The sequence below is a fragment of the Miniopterus natalensis genome, chromosome 6 (assembly GCF_054644295.1).
Source record: "Miniopterus natalensis isolate mMinNat1 chromosome 6, mMinNat1.hap1, whole genome shotgun sequence".
NCBI lineage: Eukaryota > Metazoa > Chordata > Mammalia > Chiroptera > Miniopteridae > Miniopterus > Miniopterus natalensis.
The window spans coordinates 51,109,907-51,131,298 of record NC_142086.1 but is presented as its reverse complement, the minus strand read 5'-3'; the positions used below and the strand labels follow the sequence as shown (position 1 = coordinate 51,131,298).

At 35.0% G+C, this 21,392-nt stretch overlaps 1 protein-coding gene across 2 annotated transcripts in view; it reads left to right on the top strand.

Annotated features, from left to right (window-relative positions):
- OSTN (osteocrin) overlaps positions 1-15,045 on the top strand; it is a 41,839-nt gene extending 26,794 nt beyond the window's left edge. For both annotated transcript variants that reach the window (XM_016200051.2, XM_016200052.2), the window contains 2 exons: positions 8,099-8,195; positions 12,097-15,045. In XM_016200051.2, the coding sequence (XP_016055537.2) occupies positions 8,099-8,183 (85 nt within the window). In that variant the 3' untranslated portion in view covers positions 8,184-8,195; positions 12,097-15,045. The remainder of the gene's footprint in view (positions 1-8,098; positions 8,196-12,096) is intronic.
- The last annotated feature ends 6,347 nt before the right edge of the window (positions 15,046-21,392 follow it).

Sequence of the window (21,392 nt, the reverse complement as noted above, 5' to 3'; positions counted from 1 at the left end):
TAAAAACTTGCTGGGTGCTTCTCGCTCAGGGGCTCTCCCAAGGTTACAGGGAAAAAGTTGTCCAGGGCTGCAGTCATCTGCAGGCTGTACCTGGGCTGAGTCAATCCATTTAAAAAATGGCTCACTTGCAGGGCTGACAGCAGGAAGTCTCAGTTCCTCACTAGCTGTTGGCAGGAGGCCTTCATTCACTGCCACATAAACCTCTCTACAGGACTGTGAAAGTGTTTTTAGGAAATGGCAGCTGATTTCCCCTAGAGTGAGTGATCCAACAAAGCAACGTAGAAGCTGTAATATTTTTTATTGCTTAGGCTTGGAAGTCACACATCCTCATTTCCACAATTTACTGTTGGTTACAGAGCTAGGCCCTGTTTAATGTGAAAGGAGACTGCATTATGGTAGAATTATTGGAGCTTGACCACGACACTTATTTAAGCTTTATAGAATAACAACTTAATTTCAACTTTTACTAATCTAAATTACTAAACTATTTAAAAGAACACCTTTCATTATCATTACCATATTCTCCCTTTTTGCATATTACTCAGTGCTGGTGAAGCTGTATGCCTTTCTTATAAGGGCCAAGCATTTTATTGCCCCTTTTTGATGCAATAACAAAACAGACTATTTGTTTTAGGGAATGCTCTCCACACCCTAATTTCTAGGTTTCTTTCCTTGAAACTCAAAACCATAAGCAGGATCAATAAAAGTTGTGATGTATCCAATAATGGGGGGGAAAGTGTTTAAGTTCACATGAAACACTTCTAAAAATTAATAAAGTGCCTAACCACAAATAAGCCTTAAAATTTTTAAAGGTTTGGTTATCATATAGAACATGTTCGCAGATCATGATGTAATGAATTAAATAAAAGGATAACCACAAAAGGAGGTAAGATCCTCAACTAATTTTTAGAGAATAGCATTATCTGGACAATAGTTTCAGTAATGCATCTAAAAGATTATACACCATCATCATGTTGGGGTTATCACAAAAATAGAGTGTAAGAGTGACTTGCTTTAGAAAGTCAATAAATAGAGTTAACAAATTGAAGAAATAAAGCCATATCATTTGAATAGATGCAGGGAAAATATTCAACAGGATTAAGCATCTACTAATGATCGAAATCACCAGTAAACTAATAGTAGACGGGAACTCTTTTTAACCTAGTAAGGGGCACATTTAAAAACTTACAACATACTAGTAAATGATATCACAACAACTAATACAATAAACTATGGAAGGTCTTTTGGGAGAAAATTATAAAAATTAATAAGAAGGCAAAAGATAACCTAAATAAAAGATCTTGGATGGTAAGATTCAATTTCATAAAGGTTTTAGCTCTCTCCAAATTGACTTATACCTTAGATTCAATAAAATTCCAGATAAAACTGCCAAAAGGATTTCCCATAAAACTTGACATAGTGAATCTAAAATGTATAAATAATTAGGTATAAATATAGAAAAAAGAGAGCATGATACCTATATCATCCCATTAATAAAATATAATTTCAAAAAGATTAAAAATATAAATGTGAAAGGCAAACCTACAAAAAGACTTCAAGATAACATAGGAGAATATTTGCACAACATTGAAGTAGAGATGATTTAATTTTAAAAATGTAGAAATATTGATAAAGTTTGGTGGCTGGGTGAAAAGTGAATGATTAAGCAAAAAAACTAAAAAATAAACTCATAGACACAGACAACAATATGGTGATTACCAGAGGGGAAGGGTGGTGGTGAGAGGTAGAGGAGTGGTAAAGGGCAGGATTAATGGCAACTGACGGAGACTTGACTTTGGATGGTGAACACACAATACAATATACAGATGATGTATAATAAAATTGTACAACTAAAACCTATATAATTTTATTAACCAATGTCACCACAATAAATCCAGTAAAATTAATAGATATAAAATAAAATAAAATAAAATAAAATAAAATAAAATAAAATAAAATAAAATAAAATAAAATAATAAAATGATTAAAGATTTTCATAAAAGATACAATCAGGACTAATCACAAATGGGAAAGGATATTTGCATATAACTTACAATCTAATATTCACAGTATATGAAACCCTCCTACAAATCAATATTTAAAAGAAAAACAAACCAATAGAGAAACAGGCAACAGACTTGAACAGGCACTTGCAAGTGAAAAAATTCATGTGTGAGGTCAATAAAAAGATGAAAAAGTGATCAACTTCTTTAGTATTCACGGAAGGCAAATTAAAACCACAATGAGATAAGATACAAAAGCATGAGACTGGCAACATTAAAAATCCACAGTACAAGAATCGGCATAAATTTGAAACAATAGGAAAGCTCATCTGCAACTATTGGATTTGTAAATTGGTATAACTTTGGAAAACAATCTAGTGCTATATAATAAAATTACATATAGCCATAGCTAGCAATTCTACTAAAAAAATATACTATACCTGGCCTGTGTGGTTCAGTGGTTGAGTGTTGCCCCATGCACCAAGAGGTCGCTGGTTAGATTCCTGGTCAGGGCACATGCCTGGGTTTCGGGCTCTATCTGATCCCCCTTGTAGGGGCTGTGCTGGAGGCAGCAGATCCATGTTTCTCTCTCATCAACGTTTCTATCTCTCTTTTTCCCTCTTCCTTCCTATCTAAAAATCAATAAAAACATACTTTAAAAAATATATATACATATATATACTATAAAGAAATCCTTATGTGTGTACTACAAGTTTATATAGCAACACTTTTAGCTAAGCAGCACACAACAATAACAAAAAATACCTTAAATTTTCATCCACCATAAAATGTATAAATAAGCTGTTGCATATTCATACAATAAAATATTATACAATTAAAGTGACAATTCTGCAAGTCAACACAGACAAATCCCAAAACATATATTTGCTGAAAGAAGTCCAAAATATTTCTAGTACATTCCTTTTAAATAAAATTCTAGAACCATCTCAACTAGAGAGTTTTGAAGAATATGTATGGATTATAAGGAAAATCAAAGGAAATATTAGACCAAAATTCAGTCTGCAGATTACCTCTGGGTCTGAGCCATGAGAAGGATGCAGTTTGGGAGAGGGAACATTGAAGACTTCTAAAGCACTGGTTATATTCTGTTCCTTAATTTGGTACTGCCAATGGAAATGTTCATTTTATTTTTCTTTAAACAACATAGATAAATTTATAGACTCTTTAGTATGTGTGAAGTGATTCTCAAAAGAGTTTAAATACAATTTTCCTAACTTGTTTCAGGATGTAAAACATTTTCAGAAATTGAGTTATCATAGAATATAAATGTTTAAAAAATCCTATTTGGAATAGGAAGTCTATATTTTAGTGTGAAGTTTAAAATAAGCAGTCCATTCTCTTTATTATTAGTTTGGTAGATATTCTTTATCCTTAAACTACTTTCAGAATATTTTAGAATGGAAAAGGTGGATTAGGTTAAATGGATATATATATAAGCCGTGTCATACCATTATTTTGTCACAAGAGGGACTACATAGTCAGAAAGTACAATTTTCTCTTTTGGTCAAGAATATTCCTCTATCTTAACATTTACATTTTACACACTGTGTATTTTTGTCAGTGTATATGTTATAAGGTGTAGTGCTGCTATATATATTTTATATCAGCAAAATTTTAAGATAAATACTAGTTTGCCCTTTTAATTCTGAATGGAGAGGAGACTATACAGGATTTAACTTACTGAGCTATGGTCATTTTATTTTATTTTGGTTTATCTGCTTTATGGTAATAATAATTTTCATTTTTCTATTAGTGCTAAACACTTTAAGTACTGAATGGATTTTTCATATCTATTTGTTTTATTTTTCTTATTTGATTTTAAGATACCTGTGAGCATTTGCAACCAATCCAAATTTGATAAAATGAATCAAAGTAATTATAGATCTGTTGCTAAAACAAAAGCATTCTTGAGCTAGGTCTCTATCCACTGGGCCAGGGGTTTTCAAACTCTGCTATAAGGATCCTTAAATGTTCCTGGAAACTCTTTCAGGGGCCACATATTTGGGAAGGTGGGGTACCCTTTTACTGAGATAATTCTTCACTTAACTTTTTAGATATTGCTCTCTTTTGTAAAGATTTTATTCATAGAAATAGTAAGCTACAAATAGTTTGAAAACCACTAAACTAGACAGGAAAGAATTGTAAAATCAATTGAAATGTATAAAATGTTTTCAGATGTGTTACTTCATTAGCTTGTCTCAAGTAAAATGTGAGCTCTAATAGCTAATAGTTGGCTTCTTCACCACTGTGTCTCCAGGGCAGAGGGCAAATAACGTGTGATTCTGCATAAAACAATTAAAATAATAAACAAATGTGTTAAAGGAATAAAACAGCTCCAGAAGACAGGCAGAGCAGGCAGGCATTATCGGAATTTTATCAAAAAGGAAAGAGAAGGTCAGAATGATAAAACACTTACAAACACCCTCAGTAAGTAGAAGAATCATATAGGATCCTAATCTACCATCTCCTGGCTCCTAATACTTTTTGGGTCAAATCTGGGAAAAGAAGGGAAGGAAAGAAAAGGGAGCAAAGGAAGAAGGAAGGAAAAAAAGAGTTCATTTTCTTTCCACCATACCACAACCGCCTCTCATTTACTTAAGCAGGGAAAGATCAACTGTAGTCAAGAAAGAAAAATGCTATTTTCATTTGTTTTACCTTCATTTTGAAAAAACACATTGGTAGTATGGACCAATAAGTGTTATGTTCAAAGTTATGATCAGGAGACCATCATATTTCTCTTTAAAAAAGTAAAAAGAGTATTTTTCATGGCACCACTCATTGTACAGGAGTGTGGGAGGCTCTTCCTTCCAGGTGCCATCGCCTTCTCCGCAGACCAGCGACCATCTGCAAGGGGCTGGTTTCTCACTTCTTCTTTCTGTCTGGGCTTCCGCTCAGCACTCCCCCCATCACGAGACCGCTTCCCTCTTAGCCTCTCCTGGAGTTATGATGGTGATAGTCGGTGAAGAAATTTAAGGGTTAAAGGAATAAAAATCACATCAGTTTATTTATTTACTTATTTTTATATATTAATCACATTACACTTAGCACCAACCCTAAATCATACAGACATAGGTATTCGTTTTTTATTGATGTGGTATTAAATTGCCACAAAACTCTGGACTTAAAGTGGCACAAATTTATCATCTTACAATTGTGTAGATCTGAAGTCCAGTATATCCTCACCAGTCACTGTATATCATTCTAGGAAAATGTTTTGAGCCTTCTTTTCAATGAGGCGCAGCGCCGAGATTTGGCCCCTGGAGTCCCTGCGTGCAGCTCTGCTTCCCCGTCTGCATGGCCGCCAGCAGCATGCAGAGGACGCCCAGAGGTCACAGCAGGCTGTGCTCCTTCTTGGACACGCAGAGGAATTTATTTCCTAATCATTCAGGTCATGGGCAGAATTCAATGCATTTTAGTTACAGGCCTGAAGTCCCTGTTTTCTTGCAAGAACTTGTAGAGGCCACAGCGTTCCTAGATCCCTGGGTCTGTCCTCTATCTTCCAGCGCAGCAATGGTGGGCTAAGTCCTCGGATTACAGTTCTCTCCCACTCTTTTTCAGTAATTTTCCACTTTTAAGGACTCGCGTGAATAGATTGGGCCCACCCGCATAATCCAGGATAATCTTTTTATCTCGAGGTCGTTATTAATCCTACCTACAATGTCCCTTTTGCTGTGAAAACTGACATATTTAAAGAGTCTTCAGATTACGATGTGAACATCCCTTGAGGCGGGCATTATTCTGACAGCCACAAAGAAAGTAAATGATTAAGAGTCTATAAATTTACTTACTTAAGTAAAAATAAGAAAAATATAAGGACATTTTTCTTTTTCTTAGTAATCATTTATAATTACATCAGAATACCTGAAGTACAACTGAAACGCATATCCTCTTGTAACTCTTGACCATTAATTGTATGCTAATTTACAGATAAAATGTTTCCCATTAAACTATGCTATTTTCATTTATTGAAAAGTAAATAGTTAATTTAATGTCAAGAAATACAGAAGTGTAATAAATAGGCACCATTTAAGAGGATGTGTCTTTCAGAAATCTGAAAAATGGAGGCAGAGGCATGGCTAAGCACTAATTTTTTTCCTAGATTCTCCCCTAACCCCCACCTCACTGCCCCACCCCCAGGCCAATCAAACTATAGCAGACAGTTATATAAGATCATACATACAATGTTATCTGAATTGACTAGCAAAGCTAAAGTCCAACTTAAAACGGAAGAGGCATGTGAAGCAGCAGAAAAGAAGGCTGAATGAAGTTAAAAACAAACAGATAAATCCCCCACATAACAATGCCCTATTCCTGTAATAATACATTTGAAGGTAAAGTCCATATAGTGTTCAGGCCTATTTTTATCACTGTTGTATACACAGCACTAAGCACAATGCCTAACATATAGAAAGTATTAAGTAAATATCAATTACCTTCAAATTAATTGTTTTAATTGGAAGTAAGCAATATTTATAGAATTTTCTATGTGCAAAATACAGTCATAAAATCCCTCATTTTTTCATTGTTCTCTATAATTTTCAGAGCTTTGTAAATAAATTATTCACCTAATAGTGATATGTGGAACATTGATAAGACTTGGTAGTTAGTAAACACTTGGCATAAAAAAAAAAAAAATGACTTTTTCCTCTACTATTTGCATTAAATCATTACCAGTCTGACAGTACTTCATTAATATGTTTTTTAAAGTAAAGACTTATTTCTGACTTATTGATCCTAAGACAGCCACCACAAAGAGCCCTTTACATAGGTATACAGTAAATGATAATGGAGAAAATATCACAGGTATTGTGGTTTTCATTCATTTTAATGTTTAAGTTGCATGGTGTATCTTGACAATATAATGCCAGTAATTAGAACTAAAGAAGCTGTTGAACATGTTCTGAAACAAATCTTGTTTAACTCTTTAAGCTATTGAAAATGGATTAAGTTGTCTTGTGAGGTAATTAGCCACATATCACCAATATTTTTCAAGTTTGATATAGGTCAAAAAAATTGAAGCAGAATTCTGACATTTGGTGGGAGAATCAATTTTAAGACTCCTTCCCATTCCAAAAGTTTTTGGCTGCTGGCAATGTTCTGTTTCTTGATCTGGGCACTCATCTGCATATGTCTAATATCGTTCACTTATAACATGTCATCTTTTTGACATGTCCATTATGTCAATAAAAATATCTAACAAATCTATGGCAATTACCTTTAACTGTGAGACTTATGTACAAAGGCTTCTTAGCTTCTTATACCTCTCTCTATCTTCATTAAGTAAATACAAAACAACTCTGAACTCCAAGCCAGTGAACATTATTCACTCAAAGTTCTAAGACCTTTCCTGTAAAAATTGATTCGATAGCACTAAGTGATGGCAATGACAAATCAACCTAAAATGTTTCTTCTTTTTAATGAAAAAATTTATAGAACAAACTGTAAGGCCTCCTGTAGGAGTTTTGAAACTTCATTTTTAATGATAAAGTGTTTTTCCCTGTACAATGTTTGACACAGAGAATATATGACAAACACAGACCATCACATATAAAGCTTCTCTAGGTAAAATCTGAGTAAAGACATGAGAGACACACATATTCCTCATTCAGTCTTGGCATCAACAGCCTTTCTGCTCCTACCACCATCCTTTCCCAGAAGAACCATTCTGAGGCAGAGGTTGGGGAAAACCAGTGACCTAGTGCAACCTTCCTCTATTAACAGAAAATACACCAAAATCTGGAAAGGGAAAGTGTCTACCCAAATTAAACACTTAACAAATCGGTATGCTGATAAAACCTAGCTTTTCATCTGGGCCTTTTGATTTTGAATAACTTATTTAATTTCTCTAAGCCTCAGTTTCTTCCGATGTAAAAAGGAGGGGGTTATACCATCTTCCACAGATGTAGAAAGGATAAGAGATAATGCCTGGCACAGAGTGGGTGTTGATGATTGGTAACTATCATCGTTATTCCAGTTCTCAAAGAAAGTCCCCAGATCTGCATAAAATAAAAAAGCAAAAGTAACTATTGGTAACTTGGACTTTAGCTTAAAATGTTTTCCTTGGTTTCTTTCAGGAAAGTAGTAGATCATCCAAAAAGGCGATTTGGTATCCCTATGGATCGGATTGGTGGAAACCGGCTTTCAAATTCCAGAGGCTAATTGATTCCATTTGTGAGTACAATTTGAATACGTAGCAATACATGTAAGCTTTTGATAAATATTTCACAATAGGCTAATTGATCCATCTTAGATTATAAATCCCCCTTTTGCTTTCTTAGCTTATAAATTCACATTTTCAAACATTTCTGTACTCAATTAGTATATTGATGCTAAATAATTTAAATGACATTAAAGATCAAAGTGTGTCCTACATCTACTTCACCCTAAAAAATGGTTTAGGTGTTGTCACAGGCTCCTGTGTAATTACTGAATATTAACATGCAAACAAAGGTTCAGGTTCTAATTAGCATAATAAATTACCTTCACAAATATACATAATATGTAGTAAGCCCTCTGTTATGAAAAAGACACATTCCAGTGACATAGACCATTTTATTGCAAATAGCATTAGAAGAATTATGATAACATGGAACCCAGGAAAGAGAATGGTATAGCAGAAAGAGTATTAGCCATGGAATCAGAGCAGATAATCCAAATCCTGGTTCTATCATTTATTAACTTATTTCCATTGAGATACTTTATTTCTCTATAGCTTGTAGATTTAGATAATAACACAGTGGTGCTATGAAAATTAAATGAGATGTTAGAAGGTATTGGACACACAATACATGCATGTGATAACAGCTTAGAACACAGTTCTGAAAATTTACTCTGCTGGGCCCTATACTTAGTGTAAAACATGCATTGCTTCATTTAAGCATCCTGTTCCATAAGTAGGACCTATTACTATCTCCAAGATCTTGAGAAGTAGTAGAGAAAAAGGGGTAAAAGTGCCTGCAAGGGAAGTCAGGCTTTGTAGGTCAAATCCCAGCTCACCTAAGTCCCAGGTCATTGGTTAGCTGTGAGACCTTGTTTAAATTCTGCAATCCTCCTCCATAAAATGAGAATTATAATAATTTCTTCTACATTGCATTGTCCTGATGACTAAACGAATTGATATACATTAACCACTTAGAATAGTGCTTGACATGTATTAAGTACTCAATAATCATTAGTTATTATTATCATACTAATAAGTGGAAAGCAACACAGCTAGTAAGTGATGCAAGTAGATTCAAATCCAGAAAGCTTAAATCCTGAGCTTTATCTTAATATATTTAATCATACGTAGTATATATTTTAAATACTAACTGTTTGTTAAATATAAAATCTTGGCTATGTATTTTCTCCCACTAGAGCTTAGAGAGGGTGTATCTTTCCTCCCAAACAGATAAGACAACCTAGAACTACTCTGATAGCTTCGAGACACAGAAGAGAAAACTCTGCTTTTTGCTTTTCTTAAGATAATCCTCAGGTCTATGATGCAGAGGCCCAAGAAGCATCACATTAATGCTGGCACTCTCCTAATTTAAATCATGCAATTTTCCGTCCTTATCAAATGCTCTAAATCACAATTAAGTCAGTATTTTACCTCAACTTTCTTATTTTCAGAATGACTTAGTTAAAAAATTTATTTTTCTCCGTGGGGTCATTGATCAATGAAATTATAAAGTTATTGTGTGTTTTTATAAATACAAGAGGACTAACTGGATACTGCCAGAAACACTGCCTTTGGGGCAGCACCATCTTCAAATTTCATATTGAATATAGAACTGCCATCTGACCCAGCGATCCCACTTCTAGGAATATATCCTAAGAAACCTGAAACACCAATCAGAAAGAATTTATGCACCCCTACATTCATAGCACAATTTTCAATAGCTACGATCATATTGAATTTTGTATCTAACAATATAGCAAGCATGGTAATTTGCTAGATACAAAGGGTTATTAAAAAATCATCACATTATATTTGAGTAGGAACTAACTGCTATTAAAAATCAAGTAACTCCTTGAAATCAGAGTCATAATCCTTCAGTTTCTTGGTGTACTGAGAATGTTATGACACTAAGATTAAAATAATTAAATTTGATGGATTTCCACAGGTACCCTATCCCCTTAGCCTCCCTTGACCATTACCCATTTTAGTATTTCTGAATTCAACCAAAACAAGTTATGATAAGAAAAAGTCATACAGGAAAACTAATTTTTTACATAAATTTTCATATGACGTTTTAGACCATAAAAACTCCAGATAGCTACCACACTATAAAAAGGTACTTGAATTAATATATTTACAGAATCACTGTTGAGTAAAATTCAAATTAGTATATTACGTCCTTCACTTAACAGACTTTGTTGAGTGTCTTGACAACCACTGTCCTTATTATTAAAATCTTCAGATAATAATATCATGAAAAAATAAGTTTAGAAAAGAGTTGAACATTACACATTTTCTCTTACCCCTTTGTCAGAATCCTTGTGGGTTCACCTGCTCAACCATTATGTTTCTATTCTCTGTTTCCTGCCACTCTCACCAAGAGTGACTTCCTCATGTGAAGTTTCGTGCTTTATAGTTCATGAATAATAAAAGACATAACATATATATTTCTAATTTCCATTCAACTTTTCAAAATTATGTTTTGGTATATTACTTTTTTTTGTCATAATGGTGCTTTGGATTAAATAGAAGATGTAATATTAATAGATAACTTAGGAGTCATTACAATTATTTCTATGACTTAGTCATGAAGTTAAGTCATTAGAAATTCAAGAACATAAAGTCTCATTTAATCCAATCTTTTTTTCCTTTTCTTTTCTTTTCCTTTTCTTTTTTTTTTTTTTAACAAATAAGAACACAGGGACTGTGAGACAAAATTGATTTGTCTGAAATTTTACAGACTCCCTGAGAGAGCAAGATCCAGAACCAGTCTCTGGTCTTCCAGGCCAATCTCCTTATGACCGATAAGGTCTTGTAGATACTAAATTGTCATTGCTATGCTAACATCACTGATTATATGTTTCTAAAACAAACAGAAACAGTATCTCAGACTTTATAAAAACATTCTCTTCACTTCCGTGGGAGAAGTTGTATACCCTTTTAGAGCAGGTTTATTTGTGGGTTTTCACCTGCATTTCACTATAAGTATTCACACTGAAAGTGAAACTAGTGCTAATCATGGAAGTTTTGCTTGGTTTAAGGTCAAGTCTAGAAACAGCTGATGTGTGTTATCTAGTTTTCAGAAAGAAAAAATGCTAATCTCTTCCCTGATATGTGTTTTGGAAAGGGCAATAATAATCTGATATTTACACAATATTCTCCTCAAATCATTAATCTATTGGATGAAATATTTGAATTTTTAATAGGCCTCAGTTCTAAGCAACTCAAATTCAGAGAGACATTTTGTCTAGATTTTGTAGATTCTGTAGATGCAAGTAGCAAGTTCTAGGTCTCTGTCATTGAAATCAGGATGCCTACTTGATGAAATCTAGTAGAAATATGACCATTAATGGTGCTCCCCTTTGCTGCCACATGTATTAAGACTTTTAATAATGGGAGGCACATGGTACTGTGTTATACTGGCAATTTTTATTTTAGAACAATATTGACATGACATCATTTGAATAAATTAACATAACTCTAACAGAAATATCACATTTAAATGCTACGATATGATTGGATCCTTTAAACAGAGCAAATGTACAACAAATATCAAAGTGTTCTTCTCATAACAACAAACAGAAAGTAGTAGTCAGATTTTCTTATTTTTCTTTTATGTGTCCTGGCAACATCCTTTGAACAAATATTAAAATCTCAGAATAGATTAGAGCAGTTACACAAACAAAGGAAGTGTGGCTTGAGCACAAGTACCTAGTATATACATTAAAAACGCTCTTTTGAATTCATTTAATCAGAAATTATCATTTTGCATGTTGTTTTTGCAACAAAAATATGCCACATAAAAACCATAATGAAACATCAAGTAATTAGAGTTTTAGCTTTTCTCAACTGCAGTTGGTGGATTTCCCCTTATCTACAGAACTTTAACCATTTCAACTTTCATTTTTGCAGATGTGACTTCCTTGGGTGAAATGTCACAGAAACATAGAAGATGCTTCAGAAGTTCTTCACACTCCTTAATGATTAAACTTTTAAGGAACTGGCCTTCTGCAAACTCTTTCCAAAGCTTGAACTTAGGTCCATCACATCGCAGTATTGTTACAGCTTCAAGTAAATTATGCAGATCATTTCAATGCATGGATATTTTTTAAATATGCATTTTAGTTTTGCAGGAATGGTTACTTGGCCCCAAACCTGACTTATCTAAGAAACCATCAAAAAACACAATACAGTGAAATACTATCTATATACATTTACCATTTGCATTTATGCAGTTAAAGAATAACTGAAGACTAATTTGTTTCTGTAAAGTTTAGGTGCAATCTGTTCATTATTGGGGAACATAAAAATGCTGTGTGTTTTTTCTCAAATGCTTTCACTTCTTTCTTATCTTTGGTCTGTGGGCCTCTTGGGTAATAATTATGAAATTAGACTTCTCATATTATATTCAAATTTTAGTTATTTTCAATCAAATAAAACTCAGCTCCAGTTCTAGAAATAAGTGAAAAAAAATTCTCTGAGCAAAGAAAAAATAGCAGTAAATAAGCCCATAAAGTTAAGTCTCCCAAAGTACTGCAGGTGAGAGCATATTGACTTGGAGTTAGGCAGTAAAGGAGATTACTCATTTGCCAAGCTTGGATATCTTGTGTCCCCTAATAACTTCCATTTCTCTCAGTTACAACTGATAGTTAATTAAGAGCAGCAGTGGCTGATTATAAGGAGAATTACACACAGAAGTAGCAGATGTAAGTATGGGAAAGTCAAAGAATATTTAGTACACTACAGGAACAGTCTGGGGCTGGATAAATACACAGAATTTTAGCACAGTAAGTGATCGCTGTTTTTTAAAATATGTTTTTACTGATTTTTAGAGAGAGAGGAAAGGAGAGGAATAGAGAGAGAGAAACATCAATGAGAGAGAAACATCATTGATCGGCTGCCTCCTGCACACCTCCCCCCTGCTGGGGATCGAGCCCACAACCAAGGCATGTGCCCTGACCAGGAATCGAACTGTAGCCCTTTGGTTCCTGGGTTGACGGTCAACCACTGGGCCACTTCGCTGGGCAATAGTGATTTTTGATGTCTCTGGCTCATCTAACAAACTGTTTAATCCGTTTCATATACTGTGTTTAGTAAGGCATTGAAGAGTATGATGTGTTTGAGAGTGATTTCTTTAAAGTGGTCCAAATTGTTTCTAATCGATCTATCAAAGCATAAAGTTTGACACTCTGGAAAGCCTGATTCTCAGCAATAGCTGTGATGTTACTGTAATTTAAGCATTGCGCATTGGATATGCTTTCAAAACACAAAGATAACTTATTCATGGACCAGAGACTTAGCATAAGTTAGAAGTTTATAAATTCTCTGGAAAACACTTCTTTGAATCCTGGTGATCACCGCCAAACAGACCTGATATGGGGAAGGAAAAAAGTCTGGCCAGGAGAACAGAGTTTTATTTTTAGCATAAAATGGAGTGTTATGAGAAGGTATATTCATATTGAAAGAAGAGGAGAGAAATGGGTAGTTGTTAATCTTAACTAAAAATGAATACAATCCAAGGAATAAAATAAACTCAGAGAAATAGAAATGAACACATTCACTTAGAATACAGAATGGTTTTGTATATACCTTCTTAGTTTTGGAGAAAACTTTCCAACTGATGAGAATCTTTAAATTTAAGTTTAGGGAAAAAACAGTAAATGAATGATTCTGTTAATTGTGATAGAAGGACTGTAACAAAGGAAGGTGAATTTTGAGAAAGCTCCCCAATTCTTTTTTTCTTAAAATTGCATTAGAAAGTTAGCAGGGCTACATTGGCAAGTGCGCTGCAGGAATCACTGTCTGAAAGAATTGTTTGAGAAGTTATAATTTCTCCTGCCACCTTTCCCTAACCTTCTGAAGAATTATAGAAATGTGTCCTGTTCCTTGGAAGCACTTTCTTTCCTTTTCTCCCATTTGAGTATTTGTAAGCTTCTAACCCAACTGGGTGCTCCTGCTTCCCCCTTTAACAAAAGGTATTCAAACCTAACTTAGCCTAAACATTTCTCATGGTGAAGATTTAAGTTGAATTGATTTCCTACCTTTTTATTTTTTTAATCCAAAATTATGCTTATGGCATCCAATTTAATTAAGGTAAGAGGTCACAGTATATTGATTTACACTCTATTCTAGTGTGTAATACACTTGTCTCATAATATAATATATGCACAAGGCTTCCACAAAGAAAAAAGAAAAATGTTTTCTCCACTTGTATCTATTTTATTTCATATTTTAATTTTTACCACTATTTTATACAGAGCAGAAAATAAGTCAGCAGTATAGTAGTTTAAAATAGGGCTTTTTTTTTTTTTAACATAGCAGAAAATTAAGACAATTTCTGTTGAGAATATGACGAGTCATCTCATTTATTTGTCCAATGTATTGTGTATGACTAAATCCAGCTATATTTCACTGAGACATCACTAGAAGGAACTTTTCATTTAGTTTCAAAGAAACATGTTACCTTTTTTACTCTCTTTGTTCCTATGTGAAGCTTCATAGAGCAAATTGTAAATATAGGTTTCTGGGTTCCGTTATCAATTACATGATCAATATTTTAATGACAGGATGTTGATTCCTGGCTACATTGTCTTAACATTCACTGACACTACAAAAAGTTTAGCAAATTCTATCTGCAATCTCCAGATAGCTTTAGGGAATTAAATTCCTTAAAGTCAATTATTAAAAGATAACTTGGACTCCTCTAAAAGGAAGACTCATCTAATGCTTTCGTTGTTGTTGCTGTTGTTCAAAATATTACAGGTGTCTGATGCTTTTTGAATGATGTTACCCCCAAAGGTTCAAAATGCTTAAATACTGTCCAACTGCTCCAAAGTGAATAAACATGAGGTGATGAAAGCAGGTGGTTTTGTCTTTCTTTATGGTAATACGTCTGTGTTCACAGCTGATGTAAGCAAATGGGAACATTTCGGGCATTACTGAGCAACTCCTGTGCACTTGAGTGGCTCCTAGCACGTGTATCTATAGCACCACAAGCATATTACTCATCTTGGTCTGCTTTATGCATTTTTTAAATTTTTTCACTTTAAGCAACATGTTCATTTTGTCTTATGAATGGGATAATTTGATCCTTAAGCACCACATTTAATATTATGAAAATAAACAGCATTTCTTCCACATTATGAAGAAAGGGAATGTGTGGAGGCTCATCTGGCCAGCTAGTGTAGGCATTAATATTCTTTAATCATAAAGTCACTTTGACAACGTTTCTGTGCCAGCACAGGGAGCAGACAAAATTACAGTTGAATTCCCAGTCATGTACTGATGAAATTAGCTTGTTCAGACGTAAGAAAGAGCAGTTTAATGTATAAATGTTGAGGTTGGGAGGAGAACAGTCATGGGAAAGCCGATGAGATTTTGTTTTGTTTGTTGGTTTTTAGCACAACAAGTCTGGTCTCTTACAGACATGTCGAGAGTCTCAAGTAGTTTCTGATGTTGTGGAGGAGGCAGAGATGAGAAACAAGAACCCAAAACGTGCATTGTTCTGTAAGAAAGTTTTCTTAATAGCTCTCTCTGAGACATCAAACGCTACCTTGTTCAAAGTCCAATAAACGATATATTTCTGTTCCTTAGTAATGTTATTCATTTAGCTGTAGTGGTCTCAGTGATAACTATTCAAATCCACAGATAACAGCCAGCACAATCATGGAAAAGAGAAAGGACACCAATGTATATTTTACACATAAATTGAGAAAATATAATTTATTTTAATTTTCCAAGACACTTTTAAAAATATTTTAATATATAGTTTAACAGTATAGTCATCACCAGATAAAATTCTATGTGGACAATGAATCTACGGAAAACATACCGTAGATACAGCACTCTCAACTTCAGCTCTACAAAGCCATTTTGATAGTCCCATGCCATTCAAGGCACAACTGATTTGTCACCAGTCACAAAGTAAGTCTTAAGCAAACAATATGCAAAATAAATGCCACAGTTTCTTTATACTTGAAATAGGCACAATCTTTAAGCACTAGAGTGAGGAGATATATGTCTTTTTCTAGTGTTCTTAATGTTTTTGCATTCAGAGAAAAAAGTTTAGACGCAGTATTTCCAAAAGCAAGCTACAAAAGAAAACACATTCTTTCTTAGGAGGGTGTTTGATAAAACATCAGACGTGAATAAGATAGTTTTATGTGTGCCTGAATATGAAAAAGTAATGTTCAATATGGTACTTATTAGCCTCATGTGGGCCTTTCAACTAATTAGAATTAAATAAAATTTGGAAATTCAGCTTCTCCATCACACTTGCCACATTTCAGGTGCTCACTAGTGACTCGTAGCTAGTGACTACCACCAGGGGCAATGCAAATGAAAGAATGGGCTTATTATCACGTGCAGTTCTATTGGACAGCGCTGTTATATTCTAATTGTGTAGTATGCATTTAATGCATGTAATACAGTTCAGAGAATACTATAGGTTGCCCTATTATATGCATCCCTTTATTTTATAGTGAGGGGTAACTGAAATCCCAAAGGGAAGTCACATAAGTAAACAGTGATATATGTGCTTCTAGTTACTAGGGAAAGAAGAAAGAAGAGAGTTAAGGTTCTCTTTCAAATGACCAAATAATATTTAAGTAACTTTTTTTAAAATTTTGCACTTTTTAAAATTAAATTTAGAGAAAGGAAGAGAGAAACATCGATGTGAGAGAGAAACATTGATCTGTTGCCTCCAGGAGATGTCCCAACCAGGGATGGAACCTGCAACCTGGGTACGTGCCCTGATCTGGAATCACACCCGCCCCCTTTTGGTTGATGGAACAACGCTCCAACCAACTGAGCCACACCGGCTAGGGCCATATTTAAGTAATGTGACTGTCACAGTGAGTCTTCACATTCCAATCATAAAATGATGTTTCAGAAAAATCAAACCAATTCTGTGTTTTAATCTTCAAATGCATTGAATAAGTCATTTTAAATCTTCTGTGGGTTGTTTCCAATCAGTTGCCTGACATAAGTAGCTTGATTTAACAAATTATAAATTTTTAAAATTTCCTTCAATTTAAATGGTTTGTGAAATTAAGACCTCAGGGAGATGGGTCTTTGATTCACTATTGATTAATGGGATGTACAATAAAAGAGTTGAAAAAAAGCTCATAGTACAGTTAAGACACTGAAATAAACGATAAAATATCCGTCTCCCAGGGTCCCCTTCCTAACTCCACCTCCCCTGCAGACTGTCACCCTCGTGCTCACAACCATTACACTCACAGTGTTATGACAGCACTCAGAATCTACTTTTCATTCCTACAAGAGGTGCAGTTTCCTTTAAACAAAACCATATTTGAATTCTATAAAAGGAGAAGTTTATTTTTAACATTAAACTGAGGAGCTTGGCCTCTCTAATCTAATCTTTTTTATTGGGCGCTTTGGAAAGTTAGCACCGCCCTTTCTGTCCCTTTGAGTATCTTTCAATATTTCAGTCTAGCATAAAAATGTAGATCTACTCATCACATCCAAGACCTAGATGACATAAGCAGCTCAATTAAGCATGCAACAAAACAAGGTTTGGAAAAAATCTTAAACCTGGTTGAAGGGAGCTGTCATGAAAGGTGTCACCATTATTAGAGCCAGCTCCTCAGGGCCTACCTATCACTTTCACTCATGTGAAGAAAAGCCTGGCCAGCATTCTGGTGTCACTTCATGTCTGTCTGGTTCACTTCTATTCCCTGTTTTTAGCATAACACTAAGTGTTAGGTATATATATACATATATTTTTAATTCTCACCAGAGAATATTTTTTCCATTGATTTTTTTAGAGAGTGGAGGGGAGGGACAGAAAGAGAAAGAGAAAGAGAAAGAGAGAAACATTGATATGAGAGAGACACATCATTTTTTGCCTCCAACCAGGGCCAGGGATGGTTCCAACCACTGAGTAAACCAGCCAGGGCAGTGTTAGGTATATTTTAATGAATGGAAGAATTTAACAAGCGTTTATCAACTATATATTAAATAAAGCAAATTACAGTATCTCACAGTATGTATAAGTTACTATTGCCTTAAACTCAATCTCTGGATCCATTTAATCTTTATATATTGTTATTTATGATAGAAAGTTTCCAGTTATGCCAATAGAGCCACACTTCATATATAACATGGGCTCTTTTAATGACCTTATCTTGGCGTTGAATTCATATGTTTATCACCACAAATATTTACTTTGTTCCTATTACGCACATACATGTTTTAAAATTTCCTTGCTTAAAAACAAACAAAAAGCTTCCTTTAGCCCTTCAAACTCCTCTAGCTAATATCCCAATATTTTTTTAGCCTTTAGAACAAAATTCCTCAAAATAGCTGACTATTGTCAGTGGTTCCTGTTGTTTTACAATGTTCTCTTTAAACAAAAGTTCATCAAACAATCCTTGTCAAAGCCATTAATAACCTTTTCATTGCTGTTCAGACAGAAAGCCTCAGTTCTCCTCTCACTGGACCAACCATAGCTCAGATACAGTTGAACTCTTTCTTCCTGGAAAGTTTTTTTATTTGACTTCTGGGGCATTCCTTTCTTCGTTGCCTCCTTCCTTGGGAGCTGTTCCTACTCAGTCTCCTTTGCTGATTCTTATCCGCCCAATCTCTAACCTTGGACTGACCTGGGCTTCAGCCTTGGATGTCTTCTCTTTTATACCTACAGTCATCCCCTAAATGGTCTCATAAGACCAAGCAATACTGATATGCTGATAACTGTCAAATTTATATTTCCAATCTGTGCTGTTTCCCTAAACTCCAAACTTGTATATTTAATGGTCTATTCAGTTCACTATTGGGAAGATTTTATTACACATGGCATAACAAGCCCAAAATGTCTGTGGTAGGAATAGGGCTCTCCAAGTAATCCTTGTGCTTCTCCAAGTAATCCCAGGTATTTCGTTGACACTGTTAAGTTAGGTTGAGATCATGTGCCTAATTTTGGCATTTAGGAGTGTGCTTATCTCCATTTCTCTAACTCTGTTCCAGGGACACACGGTGCAGGCACAAAGAGAAGGAAAATGGCTAATGTAAATAAGGCTTCATGTAAACAAAATAAATCTTAAAGCAAGTCATATCACTAAGATTTTGTTAATGCAGTTTGCCTAATTTTTGCCAAAATACAATTTGATAACTTGAAATAGTGTGCTGCTCTAAGAAGAACCTAAATTGTGGCACAGGCCCAGCATCTGGTTAGCGGCAGACAAGGAAACTGATGTCATCCCCTGGAAAAATGAAGAGACATTTTACAAAGTAGCAAAATATGTGGTACAACTGGCATCTGTCACAGTTCAGATGCAGATTGTGTTTCTCTTAAACGTGTGGAAGAAAAGGCTGGAAAATAGAACATTGGCAGTATTTTTAGTTGATGTTGGGTACATGTAGCAAAGCATTACAAGAAATTGATGAGTGTAGGAAGGAAATGGTATCTATGCAAACAAATAAAAAGGGAATAGAGTTTAGAAATAGAAGGCCTTTAACTGTGGAAAGAGCTAACAGAATAAAATGAAATTTAAAATGACTAAGTGACAGAGGCTCATAGTATCAGTTGGAATAGAGAACACAGAGCAAAAATCAGATTAAATGTGTAGTCTTCAAGGTATTTTCCAGATACTGTCAAGGCAACTGCTACTAAGTTGGGGGTGGGGATGCAAAATACTTAAAAAAATTTTTTTTTTAAATCTTTGAGTATGGCAAATAGTTGAGAAGCTTTCTAAATTTTTGAAATTACATCACTGCCAAAGAAACTCTAGATGAAAAATGCCTATGACACTCTGAGACAAAATAAACTTTAAGTCTCCAACTTTGCAAGAGTCGGGTGCAACCTGAGAAAACGGTGCAATCCTCAAGAAGGAAATATCACCCAAGTTGGACATAAGCTGAGTCCAGGAATAGTAATGAAAAAGCAAAACACTCGGAAAGAGTGGAGCCAGCAGAAACAATACAATGGGCAGAGGAGTCCTCCTAGACACTAGCAGCCCTAATCAGGAAACCTTTCTCCATCCCCGGGCTGGGAAATCTTTACGGTATCTACCCACTGGGGGATTTCAGAGCTGCTGGAGGTCAGCATTCTAGAAATTGTGTGCCTCTGGTTCTTTTCATTTATGAATGGGACTATTGTTTGTGGTTTGTCCCTGTTCCTCTGCCAATTATTGGATTTGTGTAGGATGAATAACTTGTCCTTTAAACTAACAGATTTGTGAATGAAGAGGAGTCACACTGTATCTGATACAGACTAGTCAGGATCTCTTAGAGAGCTTAGAGCTTGTTCTGTTGTGGGTGAAGTCGGTAAAGGGGATTTAGCTTTGTTTCTAATGGGAGAGGGTTGAGTAGAGTCTATGAGTATAAGAAGAGATTAAAGGATTGACTGTGGTAGAGGGGGCGATCCCCAAGTATTGTACGCATTTCCTAACATTAAGACATCCGGCCTGTCTTGCCATTATTTTGGTGGCAGCCTGAGTGACTAATTCCGGCCAATGGGCTTCAGTAGAAGTGATGCCTATCACTTGTGAACTGAGGCAGCTGAGAACTGGGGTGTGTCCTCTATCCCTCTCCTCTGTCCTGGAAATCTTGGAGGCAAGCAAGATAGAGCAACATTCCAGACGATACAGCCAAAATAGAAGAGGCTTGTGCTACATGCATTGGACTTTATGTTTGGACTTGCCTGTGTTAGGCCTCTGAGATTGGCTCAGCTGACCATGGAAAGGTCCAACAAGTCTTTATTCCAACCCTCTCTAACACCAAACTGCCTCCTCCTCCAGCTATACCTGGCTCAATAAATAGAAATTGTTCTTTTTTCCTAGTTTCTCAGAACAAACACCTTGGAGTCATTTTTGAAATCTGACATTTTTTTTACACTCTATGTAATGCTAAAGAGCATTTTGTTCAAAAACATATCCAGAATCAGACCCCTACTTACCAGTTCACTACGGCCACTCTCATCCATACTGCCACCATTTACCATCTGGATTACTATAGCAGCCTCATTAAAGATTTTTCTACTTCCATCTTTGGCCCTCTTTTGCAGTATATTCGACACAAAGCATCAAGAATAAGTCTATTAAAACTTATTTTGTACTATTCACTTGCTCATAACTTTCTAATGAATTCCCCTGTGATACTCAGTAAAAGTTAAAGGCCTTAAAAATCCTGAAGGTTCCCTCCCTTCTACCTTCCAGTTCATCTTCTACCAATCTCCTTCAGGCACTAGC